The sequence below is a fragment of the Labrus bergylta genome, chromosome 5 (genome assembly GCF_963930695.1).
Source record: "Labrus bergylta chromosome 5, fLabBer1.1, whole genome shotgun sequence".
NCBI lineage: Eukaryota > Metazoa > Chordata > Actinopteri > Labriformes > Labridae > Labrus > Labrus bergylta.
The window spans coordinates 33359246-33369299 of NC_089199.1; the positions used below are offsets into that span (position 1 = coordinate 33359246).

The 10054-nt window shown below is 42.0% G+C and overlaps 1 protein-coding gene across 1 annotated transcript; it reads left to right on the forward strand.

Annotated features, from left to right (window-relative positions):
- Positions 1-4311: 4311 nt before the first annotated feature.
- Positions 4312-7337, forward strand: LOC136179302 (odorant receptor 131-2-like). Its single transcript, XM_065955408.1, has 2 exons — positions 4312-4461; positions 6546-7337. Exons 1-2 carry the CDS (start codon positions 4312-4314, stop codon positions 7335-7337), a joined length of 942 nt encoding a protein of 313 aa, XP_065811480.1.
- The last annotated feature ends 2717 nt before the right edge of the window (positions 7338-10054 follow it).

The window sequence follows — 10054 nt, forward strand, 5'->3', positions numbered from 1 at the left end:
TAGTTCAGACACTTTGTATGTTTTATGTTTTGTCTGTGTTGTACTAAGTGACTCTCCCTGCAACCAAATTTACCTGCGGGTACAAACAAAGTAACCTGAACCTGAACCTGAGTTCTTCATTTTTAAAAATCAGCGTCCTAAGGGCCAATACTCCTCAGTGTCACCTGTTTTTTGTCGTTGCACTCAAAGGTTAAAAAAAAATGTTTTACATTTATATTTCTATCGTTAGGTTGACTGAAAGTTAGGCAATACGGAAGTGAAATACGCCGCAGTTCCTCAAGTTTCCACTTGGGGCTGTCAGCAGAAGTCACACACACACACACACTCATGGTGAAATGCCCATTCTGACAGCAGAAATAATCAGATTCACAGCCTGGTACAAAAAACAACAACATTTGGGTCTGAAGAGTTTTGGTTAAAGCTGGCCACACACAAGACGATTCTCAAAAATAAACCGATTTTAAAAATGTTGGAGACCAAAAACATGAGGACAGCTTCAGATTATTTTTAATATTAGAGTCTTCTGAACGCACACACGAGACGACTTGGCAAGAACAGGAGACCACACCTGCTGTTTGTAGAAACGACTGATTTTAAACAAACATGAGGATTGACATCGTTCGCTGGCTCTCCTGCCGCATTTACAGGGGAAAACTGAAAAACTATACGGATGTGATCCTGGCTGGGAAGATAGATTATGAGCAGCTTTATTTAATTTGCAAGTTGAGGGTTTGTTGTCAGAGTACACAAAACCCGGTTGGTGACGGTTCCAAGTCTGCTCGCTCTCATTAGAGGTGGGAAAGAAAATCGATTTATGTAAAAATCGAGATTCTTCTTTTCTGAGATTTAAAATCGATCCAAAACGTCCAAAAATCTATTTTATTTTTTAATTTCATTTGGGCTAATCAGTCACTCCCTGCTCAGTGCTAATGCTAATGCTAATGCTAGCTCTTTAACTCAGTAGAACGCCAAATGGAGAATCAAGAAGTTCAGCCAGTCTCACAGATGACTGGAGTAGATCCTGAAGTATGTACTCATTCATAAATAGACTTCGAATCCACAAATCAATGAATCCAGAATCGTGAGACACCCAAAGATTCCCAGCTCTCCTCATTGGCTGCTTTAGGTTTTCGACAGACCAGGAATCATAAATATCAGACATGTTTGATATTTATGATTCCAGAGCAGGGAGGCTCCGACTTGTTCGGGAGCAGTTATCAGATACGGCAGGCCTTAAATCAAGACGCGCCCCCCTGACCGTGGTGAACGAGCAAATGGGCAAAAATCTTCAAGGGTGGCGCCATCTAAAGGCTGACTGATTGAAAAAACTGGCAGTGTGATATCTTTTCTGTCTGGGATAAAAAACAAAACAGGAAGTTATACCAAATAATAAATGCATAATAAATGTATTATAAATGTAATGAGTTTTATGGGCTTCAATATAAATCATAACTTTATTGAACTATACGTCTGTTACTCTTTAGGCTGCATAATATGAAAAAAAAATGTGATGTGCAATAAAATTGTTGGATGTATGAAAAGTTATGAATAAACTATTATCAAGAAAACTTTGGTTTTTACTTACAGCTATTTGCAACAAGTTTCTCCTGAATCTAAAACAAACACAATATGTTTTTTTTACCACTGAATTAGCTGATAACGAGCGTGAACTCCACTTTACTGCATCAAAATTGTACAATTGTACAATGACTGTGACACACTAACCTCCATTCAACATGTGAATACTAAAGTTAAAAGATGATGACTGGAAAACAGAAATGTCAGCGTATATGAGGAGAAGGAAAAAACTGTGCCAGGTGCTTCGCTGATTTATGAAACACGTCTTGATGAGATTTAAACGTTTAGATTTGTTCGTAAAGAGGGTCAAATCAGCCCTGACTGATCGACTGTAAACATTAATATACGAGGCCTGAGTGAGGTCACTCGTCTGTTCCTGCAGGGGGCGCTGGAGTCCCATCGATGGTGGTCTCCATGCTGGAAATGCTGTCTCAGTCTAACTTTCAGTCAACCTAATGGCAGGCTGAGAGCTTTTCAAACATTTTCTAAACTGCTATGATACGGTTACTAGACCTTGTCTCAAAAAGACGACATGGCAATAATTGCATCAATGCAGATTTGACAGAATCGATACAGACGCAGAGCCGTGATGGCAGCTTAGAAAGACACAATGCCGAAGGTGCAGTTCACAATAAAGCCAACAGGCGGCAGTAGAAGCCAAACTCCATGGTCCAAAGGCACGTCCTTCAATGAGAAACTCGATCCAACGCCAGCAAAACTGAAACCAAAGATTATGGGAACATTTTGGATTTTTAGAAACACTACGGAGCTTTGCAAAAACAAGGTAAAATTCTGCTGCATCATGGCCGACGTCTCTGTCTACACATGACAGATACCAACAACTGCTCGCTACACAGGCTCAGTGTACACCAACTCTGAATGATGCTTTCTACTCTAACCTGGATGATGTTGTTAGGGGTTGATTTCCTGTATTCATTTCAATCAGACCCAAATTGGCCCAAGGTGTTCTGAGCATGCTCCACAAAACCCCACCCTGGACTTTGACCCAGAAGTCAAACAACATTTTTGTCCCTCCAGAATCAAGTATCACTGACGTCCCTCACTTGGACGCAGGCAACACATTAGCGTGCAAAGAAAAAATAAGGGATCCCTTGAATGTGTGCGTGACACAACACACATATAAAGTGGGAGATTAACAGAGGCCTTCCTGACGATGAGCTAGTCTCCACAGGTCGTCTGAGGTGAGCAGCGACATCTTTTCACTGCACTCATATCTCATCTATGAAATCAGAGCGGTTCATTTAATGTGGCTTTAAACTTTCAGACTGGCCGTTTGCATTAGACTACAAAGACAGGAACATGTGATGCATGTTTAGTGTTTTTAATGGTTTGCTTTCTGACGTTTCTGAGGAATCATTGAGACTGCTGAATTAGAAACTGTTTCATTCTGTGATGTTTAAATATTCCTCGAGTCTGCCTGCATCGATATCTAAATTTACATTTGTATATTTTTTTATTCAATCTTGATGCTCTGATGTTCCTCTGAGGTGAGTCTCTCTCTTCTTCTGGGATTATAGTCTAACAGCTGCCTGTATTTTCACTCACAGGAGCGTTTGAGTGAATGTTCTTAAAGCTGTTAATAATGAGGCAACGTGCTTCAGGGCTCATTATACTCTACTTAATGAAACAGTTATCCACTCTTATTTAAAGCTAGATTACCTCCAACATGTGGAAGTTTCACATCACTCTGAACTGTGTACGTTTGTAAGTTTTATAACTCATGAACATTCAGATACAGTCTTACATTAATGACTTAAACTTGTCCTTTAAAATGTTATAAACGTGAAACTCTAAACAGACGAGCTGGTAGGAGAGATGAATGGAAAGAGGAGAGATGTTGTTCTACATATTTATTATAAATGAGCATATTTACTTGTAACACAGCCGACCTCAGCCCGGTATGAAGACATTAAAGATCAACAGGAACTCTTAAACACTGAGCGCTTTAATATGGATTAAATTGAATTTTATATGGATCAGCAGGCAACAGAGAAACACACCTGATGAGGTCTTTGAACCTAACATTCATCGTTACTGAGGAGCGTTGGACAAACGTCCGTCAACATGTTTCACACTGATGAAAGTCGAGATGTGCATCAGCCACAAATCAAACAAGCAGCTTAGAATAAAGTAAAATGTGTTATCTTCAGAAGAAAGCCTCAAAGGTGTCATCACAGAAGGTCACTTCTGGTTGCACATGACGCTCGGCTGAAACAAAGGGGAGACCGGGCCTTTGCAGTTGTGGAACCAGTTGCTCCCCCAGGTTAGGCTGGCACCCACGTTGCCCGTGTTTAAATCACCTCTAACAGTTTATCTGAATGCTTTGGCGTTCTTAGACCCAGTATAAGAGCTTGTCTGGTTCCTTTTTTCTCTTTTATGCTTTTATCTATTTTGTTGTAAAGCACTTTGGTCAACTCTGTTGTTTTTAAATGTGCTCTATAAATACAGTCTCTCTCATCAGGGTTTACACACCAGGCAGGAAGTTGGTCTTTGAGGTCAAATGCTCGTAGGCCCGTTTTAGTGGGATACTATAATAAATCTACGTCCCTCTGTTCTCCTGAACAAACATTATAAAATATCAGAATTCATTTTTTTTCTCTTAAAAAGTGTCAGTGCTCCTAATACTTGAACATCGTGCTCCACTTTCTTGTTTCCTATAATCATTGATTGATTTGTTGTGTTTCTCTTTTGGACATTTCTTTGTCTTCAGAGATGAATGTGTCGTCTGCCAACATGACCGTGGTCGTTCGGTTTCCAGACTCCCTCTCTAAAGCCGTCACCAAGAACGTGATCGTCGTGTTTCTGGTGATCTCCATCAACTACATCAATGCCAGCCTTGTCCACACCTTCAGCAAACACCAGGTATGACCTTCATGTCATGATAGCAGGAACAAGTCTTTTGTGTTTTTTTATTTTTTTATATTTTACATTTTTATATTCTATTTTATATATTTTAATATCTTCTTATACTGTATTATTTAAGTTGTTGCTAGTTCTGCTTCATTTCCTTGTTAATTGTTTAGCACCAATACACCAAGTCAAATTCCTTGTTTGTGTTTGTACTTGGCAATAAACCCAGATTCTGATTCTGATTCTGACTTTAGATTTGTAACATGAAATCAATATCATCATCATCATCCAGGCAGCTGTCTCTTGATGTATTTTTACTCATTATATTTGGGCGATTCCATTCATTCATTCAGTCAGATGAAACGTTTTCATTGTGAAAACTGAGCAGGTATCATTTGAAAAAAGAATCTCATTAATGGAGGCGACTGTATTCACAGACTCCAGAGGAATATCTGTTATCATATTGACCTGCAGAAAGAAGCCCAGTTCACTGGATGTCAGTCTGTTTAGTGTGGAGAAAAAAAGAGAATAGTGCTTCAACTTCAGGCAGGAAGAGAGAAATCTACCAAACAGACGACGGCACATGAAGAAATAAACGGAACAAAATGTGGTTTTGGAGCTGAACATGAACAATAGTGGTGTGAAACGATATTATCTCCATACTTGAGTCACAATTCTATATATTGCAAGTAAGCTTTTTTAACTGCATATTATAATGTATTGTTTTGAACTGTTTTGTCAAATAAGAAACAATTCTCAGTCCGTTCACTTCAGTCTTTTTATTTCTACACAGAGGGAGTCGAGCCCTCAGACTGACCAACATGATCAAAGTTAAACCCTGTGAGGCTGCATGGACCTCATAATCTGAACTGTTGGTACTTCAGTCTCATGGAATTTTAAGATGAACTCTTAACAATGCAACTCGTTACAATTGAATTGTGCAACCCCTTCAGCAAATAAAATTTAAAAAAAGCATATTTCCTATTAAGATAAAAAAATATCGATACTTGGCCATGAGATGATATAATATTGCCACACAACATATTGCGATACCATGCTGAATCGATTTCTTTCCCACCTCTAATGAACAACAGATGAAGAACCTCCATTTAGAGAAATATCTGTTTGATTTTTACTGTAACTAAAATGTCCAGCCATTGTACAGCAGGCTGGTCACTTCTGGACACAGTGTTCATTTTCCTTTAATGTCAGATCTGTTTAGATTTGTACCACAACAACTCCAGGGGTTATCCGTCTCCTCAAAACAGTCATTTCTAAAGACAACGACAGTCGTCTGTGTCCATTGCCTGTTTCAAATGAGAGGAATTTTCCCTCTTTGGGCAGTTGGTGAGCGGTTCTCGCCCTAGTTTTTGCGGTGTGTCCAACTCTACCCGTCTGCCTTTTTTTGGCCAATTTCGAAATGTTGAATCGGCGTCAACGGTCGGTGAAAGGAATCTCTCTGATTTGCTGTTTTGAAGGTTTCATTTCTCTCCAGCTCTCAACACAGGTTCAGGGGCAGCTGTGGCTCAGTTGGTAGAGTCATCACCTCTCAACTGGAAGGTTAAGGGTTCGATCCCCAGCTGGGCAACATGTCGGCTGTGTCCTTGGGCAAGACACTTAACCCCCAGTTGCTCCATGTCACACCCATTCACACACTTATGGTAGTAGTATCATCCATCAGAAGTAACTAATACATTCATACACCGCCACAGAAGCAGCAGGAGTGTAAAAAGTGCTATGAGTAGTCAGAAGACTAGAAAAGCGCTATAAAAGCTAAGGTCCATTTACCATTCAGGAAAGCCCCTTGAGCATGCCGCTGTAGTATCCATGCTTTCACCCATTAGTGCGGTTTCTCCTTATTTGTCGCCTCCGCCTCTTCTTTTAATTTTCCACTCAAAGACCAAGGGCTGACAACGCCAGCGCCATTTTCAACTTTTTATCAGACATTATTCTGGATTAGTAGGCTACCTATAATACGACGTGAAGCAACGCAACAGGCAGCCTTCATTTACCACTAGTTCTTTGCCGTCGGCTTGGTGTGTCAGGGCCTAAATGACTGAAAACCTTCACAGATATATTTTGCTTCCCTCCCTCAGATCTTCTACAGAAACCCTCGGTACATCCTCTTCATTCACCTGGTGGTCAACGACATGATCCAGGTGACGCTGACTATTATCATGTTCATCATCAGCTACACCATCCACAGAATAAACGTCTCCGTCTGTTCTTTCTTGATGCTAACGGCTCTCTTTGCCACTGAGAACACGCCTCTCAATCTGGCCTGCATGGCAGTGGAGTGCTACATTGCTATCTGCATGCCGCTGCGCCACGTGCAGATCTGCACCGTCAGGAGAACGTTGATTCTGATCGGTTTGATCTGGATTACGAGCATGTTGTCGGTTCTTCCTGATCTCTTTGTGACCTTGGCCACCGAGCCGCTGGACTTCTTCGGCTCCCGGGTCTTCTGCCTCAGACAAACGGTCTTTCCAAATCCAGTTAACACAAAAAGGAGGAACGCCCTGTATTCAGTGTTTTTAGTCGTAATCTGGATCACTATCTTCTTCACTTACTTTAAGATCCTGTTCACGGCTAAAGCAGCGAGCAAAGATGCTAAGAAAGCCAGAAACACCGTCCTGCTGCACGGGTTCCAGCTGCTGCTGTGTATGTCCACGTATGTCGGCCCTCCATTATTAACCATCATAAAGCAATGGTTGCCTCGAGACTACACAGACCATCTGTTCGCTTATTATATCACTATACAAATCCTGCCCAGATCCATTATTCCGTTCATCTATGGCGTACGAGACAACACCTTCAGGAGGTACCTGAAAAGGTATCTGTGTTGTAAAGTCACAGTGCGGTCCTCAACCATCCGTAACCTCCATTAGAGCGGGGTCACAAAAACATTCTTACAATGACAGCTATTCATATTAAAGGTCGACACACTTTCAAATACAGAGGTGAACTAAAGCCCCGTGTCCACATAGTGTGTTTTTCTGAGCACCATAGTCTTTTTTAAATTGTTTTCCATGAGGAGAGAGTGTTTGCAGCAGCCGGCCGCCTAGAGAAAAAACCCTGTAGCGGGTTTGACAAGGTTTTAATTTTGGGGTGCCAGTCAGAGTCAAGTTTGACAAATAAAAATTAAATGCAAACAAAAAATAGTCAACCTGCACAAAATAGGACATCATCCACACTGCAAACAAAATGATGTGTGCACTGTGTGTGCGTGTTTCACAGTCTGTGTTTGTAAAGCAAAGTTCACACACCCACAGTTCAGTCCATTTCAGTTCAATGTTCAATTACAAAACAAAAACTCTGCTCCGGGTTTACCACGGGCCTCGAAAACAAATAAGGAAACAAACTCAAAAGAAAACCAGCGTCTCTCTTTGCGGTGCGACAATCAAAACACAAAGAAACAAAAGACACACCAGGTACTCACGGTACCAAAGTTTTTTAAGTCAGTCAGTAGGTTAAGTCAGTTGGCTTTGATCCATTGCGACCGGCATCTCCTGACTCCAGGGAACAGCTGATCCGCCAGGAACAGGGAAATAAACAAATCCAACAGGTAATCGGCCTGACAGCAACGGACCTCCAGCGACGAAGATGTCACACAAAATGGATATAACACAGACTTTCAAACACGCTCTATGCCGAGGTAACACTTCTCCTTCACTGACTTTCTTTCAATGACTCTCTGCCTCGATCACCGGTGACTTGCACCTATACAAATGCCCTTCCTGTGTGTGCAACCATCACATCTGCCTCTCCAAAACCATCAAAAGTGCTTCCCATCTCAATTGAGGCCCTTGTGGAAGGCACAACAGGAAGACCCAGAATGTCAGGTTCTTTATCAAAAAGTGGTAGAAACTGGACAAGTCAATAATTCAAACCCTTCATACACCATCATGGATGATCTCCTCTACCGTCTCGTCACCCTCCCATACAAAACCATCTACCAACTCTACATACCTCCTAGCTTCCGTACACAGTTACTGGACTACTTCCACCAAGATCCTCTCTCTGGACATCTTGGCAGGCACAAAACCTACCGAAGACTTCAACATCTTGTCTATTGGCCAAAGCTGAGCTTGGATGCCAGAGAACATGTAAAAAATTGTCAAACGTGTCAACTCTACAAACCAGAAAACAGAAAACTTGCAGGAAAACTCCAACAAACTAAAACTCACCGCCCATAGGAAATGCTTGGAATGGATTTAATGGGTCCCTTCCCCAAAAGCTCTCAATAAAATGTTTATCTCCTGGTTTTCGTTGATTATTTCTCCCGTGGGGTTGAACTGTTCCCAATCATAAATGCCACGGCTGAAACCATCTCTCAAGTCATGGTCAAAGACATCTTGACCAGGTGGGGCATTCCTGACTACATCCTGTCTGACCGTGGAACACAGTTTGTTTCATCAGTTTTCCAAACTGTATGCAGAACCTGGAATGTGTTAACCTCAGCCTACCACCCCCAAACCAACCTTATAGAGAGACTGAACCGTGTTCTTAAATCAATGATAGCATCCTATGTAGGGGACAATCACTGTCTGAGTTTCGGTTTGCGATTAACTCTGCAGTCCAGGAGTCAACAGGCGTTACTCCTGCAGAGCTTAATCTTGGTTGCTCCCTTAGAGGACCTCTGGATGCAATGTTTGAACCTCATGAAACTGCTCCAGACACCCCTTGCTACACAAAAATTACACGGCTAAAAGATCTTTGTTCGTTTGTTTCTAAAAATCTGGACTCTGCTCGTCAACGGCAGAAAAGAAACTACAACAAACACAGACGTGACCTTGAGTTTCGGGAAAAGGACAGAGTCTGGTTGAGAGCCCATCCTCTCTCCAAGGCAGAGAAATCGTTTCCGCCAAATTAGCCCCAAAATGGCAAGGACCATATCGGGTAGTGGAACAAGTTGGGCCTGTGAATTATAAAGTTGTTCTCGAAGAGACAGGCAAGTACTTAAAAGTTGTCCACGTTGCCCGTCTTAAACCTTGTTATCCGACTGCTCAGGGTCTAGAGGAGCAGGAGAAAAAACGCATTCTTGAAATCTTGAATGAGGAGTCGGATGAAGAGGACTTCCTTGGGTTCGCGGACACCTCCTGTCCAACTTCTAATAAAGGATGGAGGAAAAGACCTGTAGAAAAATTAAAATTCTGACAATACTTATGACTCTGACAATGCCTACGGTCACAATTCAAACTCACATTAATCAACCACCTGGACTGTGTTTCTGTGTAGGACAACTACTGCGCCTTACCTTTGGTCGGCTTCTGCTAAGGGGGGAGGAGTGTAGCGCCTGCAGAGTCAGAATCCTCTTTCTACACACCTCCATTCATTGCTTCCTCCGTCATCCACCCACATTCATCTCACACTCCAATGAAAAACAGCCACAGTGCCTCCAGGTAGGGAAGTATGGATGGATTCTGAAGGGGCTCGGGAGAGGGCATCCGGTACAGTGTTGTATCTTCCTTTTCTGTATTCTACAGTGAAAGTGAATTCTTGAAGCCGGAGTGCCCACCTGATGAGTCGTGTGCTGGTTTTGGTGGTTTTGAACACCCACAGAAGAGGGGCATGATCAGTCACAACGGTAAACAGTCTGCCTTCA

What these genes read in the sequence shown, in the direction of transcription:
- LOC136179302 (XM_065955408.1), top strand. Translation starts at nt 4,312, where the DNA reads ATGAATGTGTCGTCTGCCAACATGACCGTGGTCGTTCGGTTTCCAGAC. An exon ending in ACACCTTCAGCAAACACCAG is followed by an intron (nt 4,462 to 6,545) that starts GTATGACCTTCA and finishes TCCCTCCCTCAG; the next exon opens with ATCTTCTACAGAAACCCTCG.